The sequence below is a fragment of the Macaca thibetana genome, chromosome 4 (genome assembly GCF_024542745.1).
Source record: "Macaca thibetana thibetana isolate TM-01 chromosome 4, ASM2454274v1, whole genome shotgun sequence".
Lineage (NCBI taxonomy): Eukaryota > Metazoa > Chordata > Mammalia > Primates > Cercopithecidae > Macaca > Macaca thibetana.
Genome location: NC_065581.1, coordinates 135,669,817 through 135,692,872, shown reverse-complemented (window position 1 = coordinate 135,692,872; position 23,056 = coordinate 135,669,817). Strand labels below are relative to the sequence as shown.

The 23,056-nt window shown below is 39.5% G+C and overlaps 1 protein-coding gene across 1 annotated transcript in view; it reads right to left on the bottom strand.

The window, feature by feature from the left end:
• ARHGAP18 (Rho GTPase activating protein 18) overlaps window positions 1-23,056 on the bottom strand; it is a 136,874-nt gene that overhangs the window by 62,582 nt on the left and 51,236 nt on the right. The window contains exon 2 of the mRNA XM_050788874.1: window positions 2,263-2,465. Coding sequence (XP_050644831.1) covers window positions 2,263-2,465 — 203 coding nt within the window. The remainder of the gene's footprint in view (window positions 1-2,262; window positions 2,466-23,056) is intronic.

The window sequence follows — 23,056 nt, the reverse complement described above, 5'->3', positions numbered from 1 at the left end:
ATATGGAAGGAGTTTTGAAAAGCCCTGAGACAGACTGAATCACATGGTATAGCACCTAGTCCTGCCTGTCTTTCTATACTATATAAACTTCTTGATGGCAGAAATCAAGTATTAATAACTGACTTCAAGAGACATAAGCCAGTACTAGGCACTGTGCACACCAGACAACAAAAACAGCTTACTAGCATAAAAAGTCAGCAAGGCCAGGCATGGTGGCTAGGCTTGTAATCCCAGCACTTTTGAGGTGGGTGGATCACTTGAGGTCAGGAGTTGGAGACTGGCCTGGCCAACATGGTAAAACCCGCTCTCTACTAAAAATACAAAAATTAGCTAGGCGTGGTGGTGCACGCCTGTAATCCCAGCTACCAGGGAGGCTGAGGCAAGAGAATCTCTTGAACCTGGGAGGCAGAGGTTGCAATGAACTGAGATTGTGCCACTCCAGCCTGGGTGACAGAGCAAGACTGTCTCAAAACAAAACAAAACAAAACAACAACAAAAAACTAAGTCAGCCATTATTATTTATGCTTTTAAGGTAGTACTCAGTATTGGTGTACAAAACCAAATTGCCAGAAAAAAAGCTGATGTTGTTACACAACAAGGAAAATAAACAAGATTACTATGTAGAGTCACTTTTTCCATTAAAAAGTAGAAGTAAAGCTTAAACAATTTAAAGTCTAAGAAAAGGTGTGGGCATGTAGAAAACATTCCCAATCTTCTTGATGACCACATAGTACATAATAATCAATGAATCTAATTAACATTGGAGAATTATCAAACAGCTAACGACATACTTCTATGTATTGGGTTTAAACGCTGCTTTCTCAAACATATTCTCTCCTTATTCAGCAGACTAGTATGCTACATCCATCTTGAAACAGGGAGAAAGAAAGGGTGAAAGATACTATTAATTATCATAAATAAGCTTGACTTTATTGGTATCATATTTGGGAAATGGTGACAGAAAAATAAACAAGAAGCTAAAGAATGAGTTAACTGTAGTGTTCTTCTAGGTCTGAGAAATTAAATTAAGAAAAATCCCCAAGTCTTCTTTTTAAATAAGTATTGGTAGATTTTTCAAGCAATGTTGTAGCCAAGGAGAAAAATCTTATTTATATAGATTTTGCTACTTAATTAGATCCTAAGTAATTTAAGAAGTCATTGTGTTGAGAAGTAAGTCTCTATTCGTGGATCACAAAGCACTGATTGGGGCTCTTACATTTTGGCATTTATATATCAACTTACATAAACATACTGACAAATGTATAGATGGCACAAGGCATAGAAAGAAAGCTAATATAACAGACAAGAGAAACGGACATGAAAAACTTGGCAACTGCTTGAATTTCAGAGATTAAAAGAAATGGTACAAAAAAACTTTTAAGTAAAGTTTTACATGTTTCTCCCAGAATATCAATTATTACAGCAGACAATGGGAACTATGGCTGGAAAGTGACTCTACAGAAATTATGCACCAAATACAAGAAAGAAGTAAATATGGAAGCTAAAAACGGTAATGCCACCATCTACTGCCCAACTCTGTATTTTTAGATTAGTTGGCTAAACATGAGCCATTGCATCCAATCTGGAGAACTATACTTCGAATGACAAAATAGCCAGGACCACAGCAGGTCTTTGAAAACCACCCACAAAGATTGGTTTATGTGAATTTTCTTTCTAGAAAGGTCCTGGCTAGGAACAAGATAAATATTCTCAAATATATGAAAGGCTATCATGTAAAAATAGAAGAGCTCTGTTCCATTTGTCCCAAAGGCATAACTACAGCAAGAGAGTCAAAGTTAGAGGACAGCAGACTGTAAATCAATAAAACAAAGATCAAAGGAACTCAAGCTGACTGACCACTGGAAAAACAGTATCACTGCAAAGCAGTGCTCTTTCTATCACCATCTGCACTCACTAGAGACCAAATGACAATGTGGCTATTATATTACAGAAGAAATTTAAAGAGAGGTTAGATAGTTTCAAAGATGAAGTCTAACTCTAAAAAGCTATGATACAGTGAGCTTAGCCAACAACATTCCAGCCATATCTATGACTACGCTAACTTACTTATGCCACTTGTATCTGGCAGTTGCATCCATAAATCTGCCTCAAACAAGTAATTTTCAAGTTGAAAGGCAGTATCTTTTTTCGGTGGTCCTAGCTTTAATTTTTTTTTTTTTTTTTGGTTCTCTTCCTTTCTATGCATTCATTTCCTATAAATACAAATACAAACAATAAAAGCTTTATTTAGTTAGTTATTACCATCAGGTTCTTTGACGACAACCACCTGTTGATCTTCTTGTCTGTTTTCACTAGATTTCTTGATGTTTTCTAGTTCTATCCAATAGTCTTCCATAGACAGTTCATCCAAAGAATCCTGGGAAATTGATCGATCAAATGGAGGCTTCTCCATAACTCTGGTGGTGGTGCTTTCCTGGTTCATAGTGTACTGGCCATATCTGCGACTACAAATTCAAAAGAACACATGGTTTATTTTAGTACAAAAGGAAGCAGTATAATTTCTAAAGTATCACAGCAACATGCTGGAGAATTTGTTAACTCCTTAAGTTCTCCTTAATAAAACCAAAGGAATATATATTTTGAAACTGTTTACTCTGGAGTGCTACTGATTATAATATGCTTGTAGAATAAACAGTTGCATGCTCCACAGAAAAGTATGGTGAAGTACAAAGAGCAACATGGTAAATTATTTTTCCATTTACATTAAATGAAGACTCATTTTTCAAATATATTTTTTAGCGACAAGGTCTTGCTCTGTTGCCAAGGTTCAAGTGCACCAGTGTGACCATCGCTCACTCTAATTCCAAACTACTGGGCTCAAATGATCCTCCTACCTTAGTCTCCTGAGTAGCTACTACTACAGGCATATACCATATTGCCCAGCTATTTTTCTTTTGGTAGACATGGGGTCTTGCTGTGTTGCCCAGGTTGGTCTGAAACTCCTGGCCTCAAGTGATCCTCAACTGATCCTCGCACCTCAACCTCCCAAAGCACTGAGATTAAAGGCATGAGCCACCACACCCAGGCATAAGAGTCATTTAAACCTGAAAGTTAGTTTTTAAAAAGCAACATGTTAAATCTTAATTACAGACTATTAATTGGGAATGAATTTTATACAATTTTTGTGTTTATCATTTATATTCATAAACAAAACTTAGTCAACTGTTATATAGTAAATATCTTCAACCGATGAAGTATTTGAATTTCCATTTTATTTTTGAAATCAAAATATAAATAGGATGATTTAAGTTTGCTGTTATAATCTACTGTAGAAAGCAATTTCTAATCTTTATTTATAAATGGACCCATGATTTATATGTATTAAAAATTCCAAAATGTGGTGAAAACTCATTTATTAGCAACTCTGAATAGCTTGGAATTACCTCAAACATTTCTCTCTCTGATATCATCTATGAAGAATAAATTGAATAAATAAGAGTATTTGTATAACTTCAAGTAAACGGTATTTTTTGTTATAATTCACATCTCACCTACTTCTAAAATAGAATTAAAGGAGCTTGTAAGACCTAGATTTAATAAGTTTTTGTTTTATTATTTACAGAGAAAACCATGCCTGATTCCTTAAAAGAAGAAATTTTTCAGCTTTGATTTTTTCAGAGGCTTCCCCAGCCATGCTGAACTGTGAGTCAATTACACCTCTTTCCTTTACAAATTACCCAGTCTCAGGTATGTCTTTATTAGCAGCATGAGAATGGACTAACACAACAATAAATTTTTTTAAAGCCTTTCCTTTATTTACAGTTGATATGGTTTTGCTATGTCCCCACCCAAATCTCATCTTGAATTGTAGTAACCATAAGCCCCACATGTCCTGGGGGGACCCAACAGGAGGTAATTTAATCATGGGGACAGTTACCTTCATGCTGTTCTGGTGATAGTGAGTGAGCTGTCACGAGATCTGATGGTTTCATAAGGGACTTTTCCCCTTTTTGCTTGTTACTTCTCCGTGTTGCCATCATATGAAGAAGGGTGTGTTTGCTTCCCTTTCTGCCATGATTTAAGTTTCCTGAGGCTTCCCCAGCCATGCTGAACTGTGAGTCAATTACACCTCTTTCCTTTACAAATTACCCAGTCTCAGGTATGTCTTTATTAGCAGCATGAGAATGGACTAACACAACAATAAATCCAGTAAATTTCCATTAAGAACATGTGCAGAAAAATGCAAGTCATTGAGTAACACCAATTTACATAAAATACACATATATCCTCTTGCTTCAAAACATGCATAAAGGCAAAAATGTCACCCTGCCAATTTTTTTAATTTTTTTTAAAGAATACAATTTGAGTGAGGACAATCGTTGAATAACTGTTTTGCTATTTTAATTTTCAGATTACTTCTCTCAAGAAGGACTTCCAGGAAGTAATTTTTTGTTTGCCAGATTGGTTTTACTTACTGTACATATTGAAAATAATTTTAAAATTACAATAAAATTCTTTAATAGTGTGTGAACATTCACATTTAAACTAGCCTTTCCCAAAATTGTTTAAAATAGTAGGATTTTAATAGTACATAAGGGAGAGGGTCACTAAACTCTGGGCAAATCTATCCAGCAGCTTAATTCCTACTGGTTTGTTAGAAAAAGTCAAGGAACTTGGCCGGGCGTGGTGGCTCACGCCTGTAATCCCAGCACTTTGGGAGGCCGAGACGGGTGGATCACGAGGTCAGGAGATCGAGACTATCCTGGCTAACACGGTGAAACCCCATCTCTACTAAAAAATACAAAAAAACTAGCCGGGCGCGGTTGTGGGCGCCTGTAGTCCCAGCTACTCCGGAGGCTGAGGCAGGAGAATGGCGTGAACCCGGGAGGCGGAGCTTGCAGTGAGCCGAGATCGCGCTACTGCACTCCAGCCTGGGCGACAGAGCGAGACTCCGTCTCAAAAAAAAAAAAAAAAAAAAAAAGAAAACTCCAGAAACTAGAAAAAGTCAAGGAACTTAATTTAATTGCCTATTGCTGCAAATAAATGCAGTATAACTGAGCACTTAGCTTTAATATGCTGATATGCCAGTTTTATTCCTTTAAAGATGAGTCTTCCTGCCTTGATTACAAACTTTATTAATGCTGGTTGCATGCATGAATAAACAATCACTATAATCTCTCCCCAGTAGCAACCTTGGGGTGGTGATGGGTGGGAATTAGGACAGGGGCCAACAAGCCTAAGTCTAGACATGTTTGTGAATCTCTTTCCTTAAGTCTCCATTGTTCATTGTTTGCCTTCATGGGACATACTGCCCAATCCATCCACCCTTTCCTGGCTCCCAAAAGTCTTCATTCCTGAGAGGGGCATCAACGGTCAGCTAACATGGACCAGACTGCCACAAGGGTTCCCTTAATTCAAGGGGTACTTCCTCCCTCCCTGGCCTCAATCGTCCTGTTTACATCTCTGTGTTCCACCTGGGTCCCCATATCCGGCCCCAATGGTCATTACATAGCCAGTATTTTTCTTTTAGAGTTTTCACTCCTGATTCTTAAATTAACATGTAAATGAGAAAGTCATCCCTCTCTTAAAAATAAAAAATATATATTTTTAAATTTCTGGTTCATCAGCTCAACTTATCTATATTGTTCATATTCCTTACTTCTGCCTTACCAGGATAGCTGATGTTAATTTACAGATGCCTGCCAGATTTATTTTTTCATATTGCATGTCAAATATACAGATTCTTTATCCTTTTGTTTTCTCTCTCATAGTGTGAAATTGACCACCTTACTTCTGTCTCCTTCAACTCTTACCCCCCTGTGAGACCACAATAAGTACTGTAAACTGTGTGAAATTGACCAAACCATCCTACCAGAAAAAATAGGACTGGCAGTGTTGGAACACATCCCACCGGACAACCCACCTGGGTGCCCGGCGAATGATGTATAATGACTAACGCCAAATAATTTGGTTTATCTGCTCATGGGAAAAAGGTGCAGTTGAACTAGAAGTACATTAAGCCTTTCAGTCCTGAAGGAATGTGTTTATTCTGGCAAGAATTTTCCAGTAAATTTCCATTAAGATAGCATGTGCAGAAAAATGCAAGGTCATTGAGTAACACCATTGTTACATAAATACACCATCTATATCAAGCCTTGCTTTCAAAACATGCATAAAGCAAAAATTGAATAGCTTAGTGCTGATGAATTGACTCAATATTTTGACTTTAATAAGATTCAGAAGCTGAATAGCTTTGTGATAACCTAAAAATACTGAGTCATGGAAAGGAGGAATTTTCTTTTTCTTTCTTCCATATTTTTTTGATCACTGGTAAATACTGCAAGAACACATTTTCATTTTTAAATAAGAGGGGATGAGGAGTGGGAAGGACGCAGCCATTCAGTAATAGACTACCCTCCTTGGTCACCCTGCCATGTATTTTTTAATTTGTCTAAAAATGTAAGTGAACATTCCTTCAGTTTACATCAATGAACATGTTGTGTTACTTCTTTTCTTTGTAGCATATATTCTACTTTTGTACTTCAGACAGGCAGTGACTAAAAGCCTGGACCCTCTTAAAACCATTCTGCTAAGAGGCCAGTTAACTGGTTTCCTCTTTTCTGTTTTTAGGAGTATGTTATATGATACCATGTTCATTCTGCAAATGAGGTTCAAAAACATAAAGCAACATCTGCTAGATGTAATGAAGTACAGAGCAGAAATATTTTATATTTCCAAAAGATCCAAGCTGACACATGGTGTTGAAATCAAAGAAACACGCAGTTTATACCACAGGCAACTACCAGTGACCCCTACCTGACTTTCTAGCAAGCAATTATTCCAAGTTCCTTCCTCCTCCCTCTCCCTCCAGAATTCTGTGTGCTAATCATGCCATGGATATGCTTCAGAAGCTCCCGCATTTCTCACCTTTTCCAACTATAATGACAGAACTAGACACTGTCCTCTAAAGGAAGTTGCCAGCATTGCTCTATAAAGAATTGCTTCCTAGCTTGCTGTACAAGTCACGCTCTTTCCAATACACCAGAGTATAATCATTTTGCTTTTTTACCATGGACACTCACATCACAAGCAAATATTCACTTTACAGACCCTGATGGGCCTTCCCGGAATCTTCTTTTCCCTCTTGCTAGCATGCTCTGTTTACAAAAATGAGGGCTTTGTTTTGTTGTATTTTCCCCAGGTATATGCTATCCCATTTTCTGGTGATACATTTTCCACCTAATCAGTGAATTTCAAAGGCAATGATATCGTTCAGGGTATGAGTTATAATGCCTGTTATTTATTTTGTCATAGCGAATATTAAACTGGTCTGACATTTTTTCTTTACAAAGAGGTGGAGGTTGCCATTGATTATACTGAGGTCAGCTAGAAGATTGATGATTTATTCTGCTATCAATGCAGTCAGCTCAGTCAGCAAAATGAAATGGAAACATATGGAACTAGGAATCTAAGTACCAAATGATTCCAGCTCTACTTAACTGCAATCTTTGGGTAAATCACTCAATTTCTCTACTCCTCACTTTTCCTATCTAAAAAATGGGAAGAATAACAGTAGCCTTGCTTGCTTTGTTTGTTGTGAAAATTCTTACTGAAGTGCCTCATAGGTAACCATGAAAAACGTCCCCTAGGTATACTTGTGCTAACTGCATAGAACTGCCCCTTCACACTGTTTAATAAGATCCAGAGGAATCATATGTCCTCTAGAACATTCTCAAGCTTTTTGGTCTCAGGACACCTTTACACACTTAAGATTGTTCTAAGACCCTCAAAGAGCTTTTGCTTATGTAGGCGATATCTATTGATATTTATAATACTAAACACTGAAACAAAAAAATTTAAATACTATTCATTTAAGAATAAACATCTTCACAGAGATAACATTAAAAAGGCCATTTTTCAAATAAAAATAGTGAGATGAGTAGCTCTGTTTTATATTTTTGAAGCTGCCTTTAATGTCAAGCTTAAAAGAAGACATCTGGATTCTTACATCTGCTTCTGCGTTCAATCTTTTACAATATTACAGTTCACGTCGTCTCTGGGAAACTCCACTGTATTCTCATGAGAGAATGAGAGTGAAAGAGGCAAATAACGTCTTAGCGTTATTATGAAAACAGTTTTACTCTGCTACACACCTGAAAGGGTCTGGAGAGCCTCTGGTGTTCCCAGACCACACTTTGAAAACCACTGTTTTAAGAATTCTCAGAAACAACACCTAATGGGTCTGAAAATGCACATTTCAATTCTGTGGGCAAAACTCCAGAAAGCCCTCTGAGAGAAACAGACTTGCTTTCCTAGTGACTGGACCTATTTCTTTGTTTTTGTTTAGTTCTGTATCTTTTCACACAAACTGGGACTTATTCCAATATATCCATATTTAATTTATACTATAATGACAAAGAATAAAAACGTCATTTAAAAAAAACCCCTCCCTTACCAATATTGTTAATCTTTTGCTGGTGTCCATGATGAGTAAGGGGCAGAAGTTCTCTCTGGGTGTCCCCTTTTGGCATATATTTGAAAAATGTGCCTTAATGTGCCTTTGTCATCCCTACCCTCTAGCTAAAAACTCCCTCAGGGCAGATTTATTTGTAAGTAGGATGTTTCTTCTGAGCTCATATATTTAACTATCTGGTCCAATTTCTACCCTGTGTTCCCTACCCTGTTAAAAGTCCTGCTGTGATGCTTTATACCCAGTCTGTCTCCTGATTCTGACCCTTCGAGGCATTTTTGTGGCCCAAAGTCAGCTTTCTTGAAATCCTCTGATCCTAGCACCTGTTTTGTTTTGTTTTCTTACAAGATCCTTTCTAAAAAGGATATACTTTCTTTCATGTTCCCTATTCTACTTTTATTTCCATGCAGGACAAGAAGTGATTGAGTTGGGATATACATACAGTGTAAGACAAAAGAATAAAGTTTATTTTTGTTTCGGCTTTGTTCTGTTTTAACGTGTAGAAAAAGAAAAGGCGGGGGGTGGGGGTTCTTACTCAGATCATGACTTATAAACCATAATGACTAAGAATATTTTAGAAAAAGCCATATGTATTGAAGTGTAAACATTAGAATACTATTGCACCTCAGAGATTTAAACCTATCCCATCATTTTGTAGATGAGGTAATGAGGCCTGAAGGTTAAATATTCCCCAATTTTACCCAGCAAAGGGGTGACAGAACCGAGATTAATGCCCTCATTTCTTCTTCAGTGGTCACTTTAATATGTCAAACAGACTAAAAAGGGTAGGATTTACTTTGTTTTCCCCAGATGCATCAATCTTTCTGAGTTTGTATTGCGTATAGCCAAGGCAAAAGTAATCTTGTTGACAGTCTATAATTTGCACTTTCAAATGACCATTACACTTATCAAGAAAAAAATACATTTAAAAATCAAACCATATATTTTTAAAAGGGATGAGAATTATTTTCCAATGCACTTTTTCTTTTTAATTTTTCAATTTTTTTTTTGTTTTCTGAGATGGGGTTTTGCTGTGTCTCCCAGGCCGAAGTGCAGTAGCACAATCATAGCTCGCTACAGCCTGGAGTTCCTGGGCTCAAGCAATCCTCCCAACTTAGCCTCCCTGAGTAGGTGGGACTATAGGCACACACCACTTCACCTGGCTAACTTTTTCTAGAGACAGAGTCTCCTTGTATTGCCAAGGCTGGTTTGGAACTCCTGGCCTCAGGCAATCCTCCTGTCTCAGCCTCCCAAAGTGTTGGGATTACAGGTGTAAGCCACTGTCCCTGTTCAATGCCCTTTCTAAAATATGGTTTGTGGCCAGGCACAGTGGCTCACACTTGTAATCCCACCACTTTGGAAGGCTGAAGTGGGAAGAGTGCTTGAGCCCAGAAGTTCAAGACCAGCCTGGGCAACTAGTAAGACACCCATCTCTATTTAAAAAAAAAAAGTGTCATGCTGGGCATAACTTCAAATATAATCTGTTTTTTAAAAAACTTTGTTTTGTAAATTTTGAAATTTTAAAATTTAATACTGTTTCTTTACATTATCTCTACGTTGGAAAAAAAAAAGCATGTTTCTCATGTGTAGATTTCTCTCTCTCTTTTCAGCAGTGATATTAAAGAACTACTGTAATCACTACCATGGCGAGATGGCAAAGCTATTAATATTGTGTAATGGCCCTGTCCATCAAAATATGCTGAATTTGAATGACTATGAAGAGCTGCAGCCTATGAATGACCCAAGTCATTTTTACCCCTTCGAAGAGAATGCCTACTGTTGTTTAGCTGAAAGCAGTAATTATTAGAAGTGGCTCTGACATCCAGGAAGAAAGAACACTGATAATGCCTGAAGGCAGTAAGAAGTTGATTAGAAAGCAATACCACATCACTCACCCACACACATACCCATGCAACCATCAGAACCCAGAGAAAGAATCTAATCTCTTCTATCTGACTCAATTGCTATAGTCTCAAGGATGTACTGAACTTCACATAAACTTACTTATTTTCCTCTTTGCATATCTTACCCTTTTCATTTTGGGAAAAAAATAAAATTTACTTAGTTCTTTCAGCTTTCCTTTTCTTTAAAAATAAAAGTTGCAGCCCGGTGCGGTGACTCATGCCTATAATCCCAGCACTTTGGGAGTCCGAGGCGGGCGAATCATGAGGTCAGGAGATTGAGACCAGCCTGGCCAACACGGTGAAACCTCGTCTCTACTAAAAATACAAAAATTAGCTGGGCATAGTGGCGCACGCCTGTAGTCCCAGCTACTCTGGAGGCTGAGGCAGGAGAATCGCTGGAACCCAGGAGGCAGAGCTTGCAGTGAGCCAAGATCATGCCCCTGCACTCTAGCCAGGGACAGAGCAAGACTCTGTCTCAAAACAAACAAACAAACAAAGTCACTTAACATCTTGTATAGTGCTTTATAGTTTTTCAGTGTTCATCCACTTTTGGGTTTGTTTTATACTCCTCACTTTTGACAGGCAGAAAAGACAAAAAAAAAAAAAAAACCTCAGCAAAACAATAAGCAAATGACCTGATTATCCTGTTTATGTCACATTACCTAAGCAAAACTGAGAAAAGAAGCCCATTAATGACACTGTTAAGAGCTAGCTTTGAGGCCGGGCGCTGTGGCTCAAGCCTGTAATCCCAGCACTTTGGGAGGCCGAGGTGGGCGGATCACGAGGTCAGGAGATCGAGACCATCCTGGCTAACACAGTGAAACCCCGTCTCTACTAAAAAATACAAAAAACTAGCCGGGCGAGGTGGCGGGCGCCTGGAGTCCCAGCTACTCGGGAGGCTGAGGCAGGAGAATGGCGTGAACCAGGGAGGCGGAGCTTGCGGTGAGCTGAGATCTGGCCACTGCACTCCAGCCTGCGCGACAGAGCGAGACTCCGTCCCAAAAAAAAAAAAAGAGCTAGCTTTAAAAACTTAGCTTTATCAGTTTTAGAGAAATACATGGCACAACCAATTCATAGGTGCTGGGTTTTTTGTTTGTTTTGTTATTTATCGTTGCGACTTTCACTCTACTTTTTCTTTTTTTGTTTTGTTTGTTTGTTTGTTTGTTTGTTTTGAGACGGAGTTCTGCCGTTGTTGTTCAGGCTGGATTGCAATGGCGTGATCTCGGCTCACCGCAACCTCCACCTCCCGGGTTCAAGTGATTCTCCTGCCTCAGTCTCCCAAGTAGCTGGGATTACACACATGTGCCACCACGCCTGGCTTTTTTTTTTTTTTTTTTTTTTTTTTTGTATTTTTAGTAGAGACAGGGTTTCTCCATGTTGGTCAGGCTGGTCTCAAACTCCCGACTTCAGGTGATTCGCCCACCTCAGCCTCCTAAAGTGCTGAGATTACAGGCGTGAGTCACGGAGCCTGGCCTCCCTCTACATCTTGACATCACTAAAAGAATAGGGATATAGTAACCACCGCCAGGTCTGGTAGAGAGAAGGGAGGGAAGGCCTAGAAAGAAAGGAATATGGGAAAGGCAGCAGGCAGCTGAGGCAGGTTGCAAAAAATCACTTCCTTTTTAGATACAGACACAAGGAACATATAAAGGGAAAATGGTAGGCCACCACTGGCCAGGCATAGGTGTCTTGCTTTAGAGCTCTGGTTCTAGGTAGAAGTGAAATCCTCTTTGTTCCTGAGCTTGCCAAATCTCTCAGGAAGCAGTTTTTCCTCCTCAATCGGAGGTACAACTCAACAAGTAGCCAAATGGGAACCTGGGACCTTAATGTCAAAATCACCTTCCAAGACAAGGATGAAGGTATCTGTATTGGGGCTTTGACATAAAAATCTCAGGATCTTGCAACATGGGTTCAAAGCATATCCACTTCATTCAATTATCCGTCACCATGACTTGCATCCACCTGATACCCTGGACCTGCTGTTCTTTCTCCAAGACCCTCTATCTTTTTCTTGTTCTGGCCAGCTGTAGAGCCACCTGGAAATAAAACACCAGTAGCTACCTCGCCACTCGGAGCATAGGCTCTCCAGTTTGATCTGTTTTCCAGCTGTCATTACTCAATTTCATATCTCAGTACCTTTCTCTCTGGGGTTGGAATCACCTTGCTTCTGTAGCCTCCCCACATCCCTTACCACATCCTGCACTTTGATGATCTGCTCATGAGTGTCCCCACCATTAAATTATGTGTTTCTTGGGGGCAAGAATCCACGTTTCTTTTTTCTTTTTTTTTTCATTTTAGTATCCCTGGGTTCAAGCAAACTGCCATAGCAGATGTTGGTGAGCTGTTCAATTATTAAAGTACTGCTGCCTCTGAAATAATTTCTAAGGCATTTCTTATTTAATTGCACAAAACTACAAAAAAATAAGAGAGAGGGATGAAAACTGGATAGTAAAGAAATTAGTCATCAGAAAACTCTAAAATGAATTAAGGTAAATGTCCCACGTCTCCATGATGCTACTTGTGGATGTTTAGTCTAAAAGTAGGTTTCTTAAAGGAAACAGAAGCATCCAAAAGGAAGGGCTGGTTGCATATGAGACTGTAACTAATATTAAATTATAAACAAGTTTCGGCTCAGAGTTTTTTAAAGCACACATTCCATAATTCCATTCTTCACCTTAATCTTTAAAACAAATAAATATTTACTGAATGCACTACTCTCTGGTTGGGTGCCTTATCACAGATGTTGCTTTAACCAAGCTCTTCAAACCTTTAGTGTGAGGTAGGTGACAAAAGACACCAGCACCAGTTATGGGTGGAATTTTCCAGTTCCTCACTGAACTAGTGGCCCAGACAAGTCTTTCCAGCATAGGCCTCCAGGTCATGGCCTTTACTTCAAGATTGTCCCTAACACTCTTCAGGCCCTGCAGTGGTTCACCATTCCTTCTTCAGTAAGAATTTCACCTCCTCTTGGGCCATTTCTGCCACTGTTATCCACTCATTCTCAAGTCATCCCCTGCTCAATCACTTCCTGAGATTTAGACCAATAATTTGAGGTGACATCTATAGTCCCTTGCTCTGGCCTAAGTGCTACTTATTCCCCGCCAGCTTCGTATGTTGAAATCCTAACTCTCAAGGAGATGCGATTAGAAAATGGAGCCCTTAGGGAGGGGATTCGTGCTCTTATAAAGGAGGCCCCAGATGGCAGCCTCGCCTCTTCCACAATGTGAAGGACATGGTGAGAAGGTGCCATCCGTGAGAAAGCCAGCCCTTCCAGACACCTAATCCACCAGCCCTTTGATCTTGAACTTTCCAGTTTCTGAAACTGCGAGAAATACATTTCTGTTGTTTATAGGCCACCTAGCTTATGGTATTTTGTTACAACAGCACAAACAGACTGAGACACCCTTCCTGGCATCCCTGCCCCTCCCCTGGTCTGTTTCTCAAGTTCTCCAGGGTTTGCCTGAAGCCCCCTCACTGTCCATTACTAAAGTTGTTCCTTCCCAAGATGGAGCCCAGCTTCCTCCGCACGACTGTCTAGTACTCAGTTCTTGTTTCACAGCAACCATATAGCTTTAGAGGTAGTGATCAGCATCTAAATTTTTTGTCAACCTTTATCCATTCATTTTTATTGCTCTTGGCAAATCAAATTTTTCACCTTTTCAGTTTCAAAGCTGTGCTCCTGTTTTCTTTCTGAGAAATCTGTCAAGTTCCCAAGACATTTTCATGGATAAAATGAAGAAAGATTCACTAATGAAGATTAAAGGTTTTTCCACCTCCCCTCATATTCTTCAAGTGGTCACTCAAAATTCCCCCATCGTAATTTCTATTAGTTCAGAATCTCATCACTACAGTTTGCCAATACACCTTAAACATGTAATAATACAGATAAATTTACACCAGGATGCAAACTCCCTCACATATAAGACTTAATATGCTTCAAGATCTGGGATCCAAGAAGAGTATTTAAATATCAGCCAGGAATTTCATTCTGGCTGCTGACTGACTACAGATTTATAAATTGTAATATTCTGACATCCCTGCAGTTCATAAAAAGTTTCTATTGATTCTTAATACCTGTCATGATATAAGCACTAACAAAATACTTGTTGATATAATACAAAATTATAAACAATGTTTTGAAATTTAATGTTAGAATAGTACTGAATATAATCATGGTTTTCCTTATTTCCTATAGCAAATATATTGCCCTCCAGCAGAACTTTTATATAACTTTCCATGCTAATAAAAACATCAACACAAGGCAATGGTGAATTTAAAAAAAATTTTTTTGATAATAACAAAAGCTACATAACAGCATATTATGAAAGAGACATGGGCATTATCATTAAACTCTTCTTGGTTCTTTGTGATTATCCACTGCAATAAGGTAGAGAAATCATCTCATATCTCAGTGGGAGTAGGAGAGTATGAAACCAACCTTCCCCCAGCTAGCAAAGGAAAAAACATAGACAAACACTGGATGAAAATATTAAAAGTGAAAGGAGATTTGTGTTTATGTTAGAAAATATAAGTGGAGAGGATATTTATAAAGTAATGTTGATGAATAGTAATAGAACAATTAAAAGCAGCAGCACTTCTGTGGTAAATACCTAGATTGAAAAAAGAAAACTGCTTCCCTTATGTTATAACTGTAATTTTACGGGTAGCTCAAAATGAACTTCAAACATTACAATGCTCCACTGGTAAGTATGGAAGGCCAGGAAGTGTTTTTATATGCAAGGTGCTAAAAGTCAGCTCTACTAGGGGGACAGAGAGGATGGAGAAATAACTCCCAGCCAAGCAAATAATTTAGCCAAGCTTAGAAACAATTCATTTGTATTTTCTACTAAATGTGTTCAGCAGTCAGTAACAAAGTAGAATATGTGAATACTACTACAAAACAATCTTTTTAAGTGAGATTATCTAAGACCACTTTTTTCTTCACATATTTGAAACGCTGAGCCCAAGACAGATGTGAATGCAAGCAGCCTAAAAGATACATGAAATATAAAACAAGAACTAAAGACAATTTCCATATGCAAAATGCTACTTGTGGGTAACCCACAACATTTGAAGAAAAAAAAAAATCCAACTGACCAGCCTGGGCAACATAGTGAGACACTGTCTCTACAAAACATAAAACAATTAGCCAGGCACAGTGGCATGTGACTGTAGTCCCAGCTACTCAGGAGGCTGAGGTGGGACAATCTCTTGAGCCCAGAAGTTCAAGGCTACAGTGAGCTATGATCATATCACGGCCCTTCAGCCTGGGTGATAGAGTGAGACCCTGTCTGGAAAAACACACACACACACACACACACACACACAACTCACAAAAACAAGCATTTTCAGTAAAAGCCACTGAGCTTTGTTTAGAGGATAGGAACAGGGCTTACAGGGCAGTGAAGCCTAACATGAATATGAGGGATGGACAAAGGTTTTACAAGAAGGGATTGTGGAAACCTGAGAAAGGTGAAGGGAGGAGAGGTAGATGACAGAGAAAAACACTTTTAATAAGGAAGCACAGTTAATGCTATTCTTGTGCAATGCCACATCATCTAGCACAATATGGGCATACTGAGCTCCAGCAAATGCCACCCGCAGACACATCAAATTCTAGGCGGATTAAACCCCACAAGCTGGAAGTTTATTACCCTGTCCTAGCTTAATTTCTGTCCTGATCCTTAAGAAACATCTCTCCCTTCCAACCCTTAGTCTCAGTCCCATTACCAGGCTTACACTAGCCTACTGCTTACCTGTTTTTCACATGGGGCAGCAAAATTCCCACTTAACCAAAAGCAATATGGCATCAGGTTCCAAAATGTCATTCCCTGTGGGGATCTGAAACAGCTGAAGATGAACATAAGTAGTTCATGGCCTCAAGAGTTGCCCCGCTACCTAGAGCCAAGGCTGTCTTGGCACTCCATAGAAATCTGACTCTGTATCAGTGTCCCATTCAAGGACTTCCACCTCTAGTCTTCCATTTCCATCCCTCTGGTTCTTCTCTGCTTTTGCCATTGCTATACACCTGGATCCTCCTCTCTGCCCAGTTCCTATAAAGAAATGATCCAAGTTGACTGATTTCTACTTCTCCCCAAAATGCTGTCTGCTACATCACTTTCCTGAGCCCTGAATTCTGCACTGGTCAAGGCTCCCAGGACCTCAACTGAACCTCAGCAGAGGTCTGAGCTACCCATGCCCCTGCTTGTCAGGAAAGAGAGGTGGAAGAAAGAACTGTTGTGTCAGAAATCCATCACTTCAGAAGAGATTAGTTAATGAGCTATTGAATGGAAAACAGAGGCTTGACTGGGTGTGGTGGCTCAGGCCTGTAATCCCAGCACTTTGGGAGGCCGAGGCGGGCGGATCACCTGAGGTTGGGAGTTCGAGACCAGCCTGACCAATATGGAGAAATCCCATCTCTACTAAAATACACAATTAGCTGGGCATGATGGTGCATGCCTGTAATCCCAGCTACTCGGGAGGCTGAGGCAGGAGAATTGCTTGAACCCAGGAGACAGAGGATGTGGTGAGCTGAGATCGTGCCGTTGCACTCCATCCTGGGTGACAAGAGCAAAACTCTGTCTCAAAAAAAAAAAAAAAAAAGAAAAGAAAAGAAAACAGAGCCCGTAGAGACCACAGTTATAAAAGATGATGAAAGGATTAAGAGCATGTAATATCCTCCAGGGCAGAAGTCAGTATTTATGCTGTATCACAGCCATGGAAGCCAGTGTAGATGATAGCATCAAAAATAGAACTTCCTTTACCATCTTGCCAGGATAAGTCTACAGAAAGATCAAGGTTGTCAGATACTCTAAGGTAAAGATCAAAGACTTAAAACTTTTTCTTGCTTTTTTTTTTTTTTAAACTCATGTGTTTGAGGGCCAATTGTTAAAGGCTCCTACCTCATGAATGACTTCAGTTATTTGCAAAAGCCAGTTCTGTAAAATGCACAGCTTTCATAAGACAAATATTGTCAGACTCTAAGCATACTTTCATACACCAACCAACACAATACAGAAATGCTAATTTCTTAATCCAATAGTTTTATGAATACAGTTTTACTGAACAATGCCTATATTTATTCATTGGTCTTCTCTCATTACAGATATTAATCAGAATTATGTACTTAGGTTTTATTATACAAATCATTGCGGTTATGGTTTTAAAAGGAACTTCATCCACATAGTATATGTCAGGCCTCTGAGCCCAAGCCAAGCCATCGCATCCCCTGTGACTTGCAGGTCCGCCCGCCCAGATGGCCGGAAGTAATGGAAGAATCACAAGTGAAAATGCCCTGCCCCACCTTAACTGATGACATTCCACCACAAAAGAAGTGAAAATGGCCGGTCCTTGCCTTAAGTGATGACATTACCTTGTGAAAGTCCTTTTCCTGGCTCATCCTGGCTCAAAAAGCTCCCCCACTGAGCACGTTGTGACCCCCACTCCTGCCCACCAGAGAAAATCCCCCTTTGACTGTAATTTTCCTTTACCCACCCAAATCCTATAAAACGGCCCCACCCTTATCTCCCTTTGCGGAGTCTCTTTTCGGACTCAGCCCGCCTGCACCCAGGTGATTAAATAGCTTTATTGTTCACACAAAGCCTGTTTGGTGGTCTCTTCACATGGACGCGCATGACAATATATATTTTCCATTTCAAGTAATACAGGAGACATTGAAAAAATAGTGAAACTGAAATGAAGCCAAGGCTTCAGTGTTTTGGTGGAGTGATACTATAGAACTTGAGTTCCTGCTTGTTAATGATAAACAGATCACTAAAGTTGTGATTCACATAATCATTCAACAACTACTGACTCCCTATTAATTGCAAGGCAACTATAAATGCTGACGTTTGAAGTCCAAAGAAGCACAGGGCTTTACTGCTGATCTCTGAATCTACATTTTGATAGAGGTGATAACATATGTAGGGAAAGAGTAATACAGGGCAGCCTTGGCTTGTTTGAGTGGGACAAACAACAGGTGTGGCAGTGCTCACTGCCAGTTAAACGTAGGCAACGACAAGATGCCAAAAAGTGTTTAAAAATGTCAATAGCACAGTAGGCCGGGTGCGGTGGCTCATGCCTGTAATCCCAGCACTTTGGGAGACCCAGGCGGATGGATCACAAGCTCAGGAGTTCAAAACCAGCCAGGCCAATATGGTGAAACCCCCTCTCTACTAAAAATACAAAAATTAGCCGGGCATGGTGGCGCGCACCTATAATCCCAGCTACTTGGGAAGCTGAGGCAGAAGAATCGCTTGAAGAACCTGGGAGGCGGAGGTTGCAGTGAGCCCAGATCACACCACTGCACTCCAACCTGGGCGATAGTGATTCGGTCTCAAAAAAAAAAAAGAAAAAAGTCAATAGCACAGTAAGAGGAGGTGAGAAGGGAGATTCCAGTCTTTTGCTACGCCTCATTCTAATTGAAAAAAGCTCTCCCAGAGCCAACAGTGTCTTCCTGTTGTTCAGTTCAACTTTATTTCCCTCTAACTTAAGCCCATTTCCTGTGAGCAAATAAAGAAGTAATCAGTGTCCTCTTTATATTAATCCCCTCCTGGGAAAAGTTCAAGGCAGTCCTTTACTATATCTTGAGTTGGCCAATCAGTATTACTCCTTTACTTTTTTCCCCTATATTTTAAAAAGCAATGTCTTATAAATACAACCTGTAGTACACATTCTTATTGACATCTAAATCATGAAGTACCTACAGATAATAGCATATCATCTTTGTTCTGAAATTTTTCCATTGGGCCTTTTTCAGATTGGCTCTTACTCTGCAAGTGAAAGCTCCAAGTTGACATTAATTTTAGAAACAGGTACATATTTAAGCCCAGGTGGGAAGTCCTTGGCACAGATACCAAAGTTAAAAGCCTAATCATAAATGTTTTTTGCTTCCTAACTGGGGAAATTAGCACAGTTATTAATTGCTTTCCATGGTTCTAGTTTCTTTTTAAGAAAGCCTTTGCAGATCATTTGCATTAATATTATGCTAATAAAAGGGGATGGTAACTAGTTTAGTCTCTTCAGTAGTAACTACAGATCAGAGAGAGATAATTTACATGTTTTCTTAATTGAAGTGAGCTGGCATTTACACACTCATTTTCATCATTTTTGAAAAAAAAAAAAAAAAAAAAAAATACATATTGGGCCAGACTGGACAGGAGTAATTTCTCCAATGGAATCATCTAAACTCAAGTATTTCCAGAGACATTTTGCTTCTAAGCATGAATCTCAAATGACAAGGATGAGTATTCAAACACAGAGCAACCATCTGCATCACAAAATACATTTCAGTTCCTCTCTGCAGAAGGAATTCATTTACCGTGGAAGGCCATTCACTTCCACTTCTGAGTGCTTATTCCTCAAAAAGCTTCCAAGTATTGTGAGAACAATGATTAAAAGAGGATCTTTCCATCTGTGCTGCATTAGGCTGCAACACAGACCCTCCTGCAGAAACAGTTTTTGCATAATTCATTATGCCATTTTAAACCCTCATCAGTGAATTGCAATAAGCGATGGAGTATGTGCATGACAGAAAAGAGACCGACGTTTATTAGCTGCCCGCTAAGCAGTCACCTAATCCTTACTTTGGGCTATTGCTCCATGAATCATAGTATAGGGTCACTCATCTTATCTCCAGTAGGTTCTTACTCCCACTTGAAGTGTGGTCATCATTTTTAGCCCATACTAATGCCTCCAGAAAAAGTGTTTCTTACACCATTATCGCTGTATAGTGTGGGAAGGAAATACTAGTGGAAGAGAGAAGGTGGCATATCTTCAGGTCTACTGTTCACCATGTGAGCATGGCTGATACATCCTACAAAAGGAATGACAATATCTTGTCTCTTCTCCTTCTAAAAATCATATAGCACACCTATAAAGCCATAATTTCACCTGCCACTTTGCCTTGGAAGTGGCAGGCAAGGACCTCTCTGGGTCCCAACTGACACCCCAACCACAGAATCTGTATCTTGATTTTGTTATTTGGAGATCTGTTTAAGGATGCACTGGAAAAGAATTTTATGATTACAAAAAAATTAAAATAAAATTGTCTTAGGTACCTCAAAAAAAAAAAAAAAACAACAACCTTTAAACACTGAAAAACTGATTAAGCAGAAGGTAACAATGATGGCATGCAATGTATATAATTTTAAATTACCAAAAGTAGTGAGAAACTGTGTGGACAGCAGGGTTGAGGATGCGGACAAATCTTACACTAAAATTTCTCACTTTCCATTTCTAATTCCCTAGGTCATGGTAAAAAGAAAAACAATACATTCTGAGTTTTCTATTTATAGGTAACAGTAACATCTGACATATGATAAAGTTCTTCAGTTTGGTGATTCAGTAAGAATCAAGAAATCATCTCAAAAATACAACTTGAACTGAGTTCACTGATAGACTCTTCACTGAAACAAATTTAAAGTCAGTAACTCATAAGAATGGAAAACAACTAAACATCACTTTACGGAATCTTCAAAAGCACAATTTGGCGGGGGGGGGGGTGCGTAATGGGAAACCTTCCTGAGGTGTTTCAAATATGAGAAATAAATTGATATTTGAGAACAGTGCTGGCCAATAGAAATAAAAGGTGAGGACAAAAGTTATTTAATATTTTTTAGTAACTACATTTACAAAAGTGAAAAGCAGATAAAATTAATGTTAATTTTAACCCACGCAATATACCGCAAATATTATCACTGCAACATGTAATAAATATGGGAATTATTAATGAAATCCTTTTTATTCCATTCTAAGTCTTTGAAATCCTGCACGTAATTTGCACTGTCATCATAACTCAATTTGGAGCAGACAGTCCAAGTGTTCAATGACCACAGGTTGCTGACGACTACTGTCTTGACAGGGTAGCTTTAGAATGAATGAGGCAGTAGGCAGGTTCTCCTTGGACAGCCCAGCAGATACAATTGCTGTAATTCCTTCTCACTGCTAACATGTACAAGTTAATGCCTGTTTATCTACAGAATATTTGTTTTCTCATTGACTCAGCAAATATTCAGAGAAAACCTACTTTATTCCACACTATGCCAAACTAAGGAACACAGGTGTACTTCACACAAGATAGGCCTAGAATTTTTTATTTTTATTTTTATTTTTTATTTTGAGGCAGAGTCTCACTGTCGCCCAGGCTGGAGTGCAGTGACGCAATCTCGGCTCACTGCAACCTCCACTTCCAGGGTTCAAGTGATTCTCCTGCTTCAGCCTCCGTAGTAGCTGGGATTACAGGCACTTGCCACCAAACCCTAGCTAATTTTTTTGTATTTTTAGTAGAGATGGGGTTTCGGTATGTTGGCCAGGCTGGTCTCAAACTCCTGGCTTCAAGTGATCCATCCAACTTGGCCTCCCAAAGTGCTGGGATTATAGGTGTGAGCCACCATGCCCGCCCTGGGCCTAGAATTTAGAAGGCAACAAAGACATGTGCAACTCCATATCCTAAGTGGTAAGTGCTATGGAAGCACATATCAGGGAAGCCACAAGCTCTAGTGAAGGGATCCGTTGAAGGCTCCACAGAAGAGTGACATGAGCTGGAGGTTGAGTACAAGGGGTCTGCCAGGTAGAACGTGATGAGAAAGGCCTTCAAGGCATGGCAACCACACAAGCAAAGACAGAGAAGCAAGCATGGACAGCGGGTTTAGAGAACCACGAATGCGGTGATGTAGACAGACTGCATTCGTTTTCAGGGAGGTACAACCCCCTGGGGGAGGGAGAAAGCACCAGCTGGGGGGTTGGGGGTGGGGGGAATAAGACTGACGCCAAATTCTGCAGGACCTTGCTTGTCAAATTAAGAACCCTGGAATGCAGGCAGTATGACAATGGAAAGTTTTTAAACAAGCAAATGTCACTATCAAATTCCTGTTTTAGAAAGATAATTCTGAGAAGGCACATCCTGAGACAGCCTGGGGCCAAGATACTGTGGAGTAAACAGATTGCTGAGAGATGATAAGGTCCTGAATCCAAAGGGCATTGGTAGAAACAAAAGTGGAAGGACACATGCAAGAAGTTTTTCCCAAAGAGAATGCTTTGGTGACCAATTAGACAGAGTAGATAAAGGAAACAGAAGAAACAAAGATAATTCCACAGTTTGTTCTTGGACGGGAGGGTAGATGGCAAAGTCATTAATTGAGAAAGGGAAGATAGAAAAAAAAAAAAAAAAAGAGCAGTTTGGCAGAGAATGTGACACCCTCAGTTTGGACCTGTTGAATCTGAGGTATGTTGGAGACCCTTGCTACCTAAATGTGCTCCACGGACAAGCGGCACCAGGCATCAAGCTTGCCAAAAAGACAGAACTCTTAGGCTCCACTCCAGATTTGTTGGATTCAAATCTGCATTTTAACAAGATCCCAAGGTGACGCCTGTGCACAGTCAAATTAGACAAGGACTGATCTAGGCATCTGAAAGTCTACGTTGTGCTCATGAAAGAGTTACTGGCTGGAGGATAATTTTGGAATAATTAGCATATCCATGAGAGTTAAAACGATGGGAGTGGAAGAGTGTACCAAAATCAAATTTAGGATGAAAGACTCTGTGTGTGGTGTGAGGGAGGTTGCATGTTTGGAATTGAAATAAAGAATCATCATAAAGGTCTACAATGGCTCTCTTGTTAAGTACATTAAATAAAAACTGAACCAAGAAGAAAAGGAAGAGGAGGAGGAGAAAAAGAGGAAACAAAACCTTTAAAAACAAAACAACAACAACAACAAAAAGA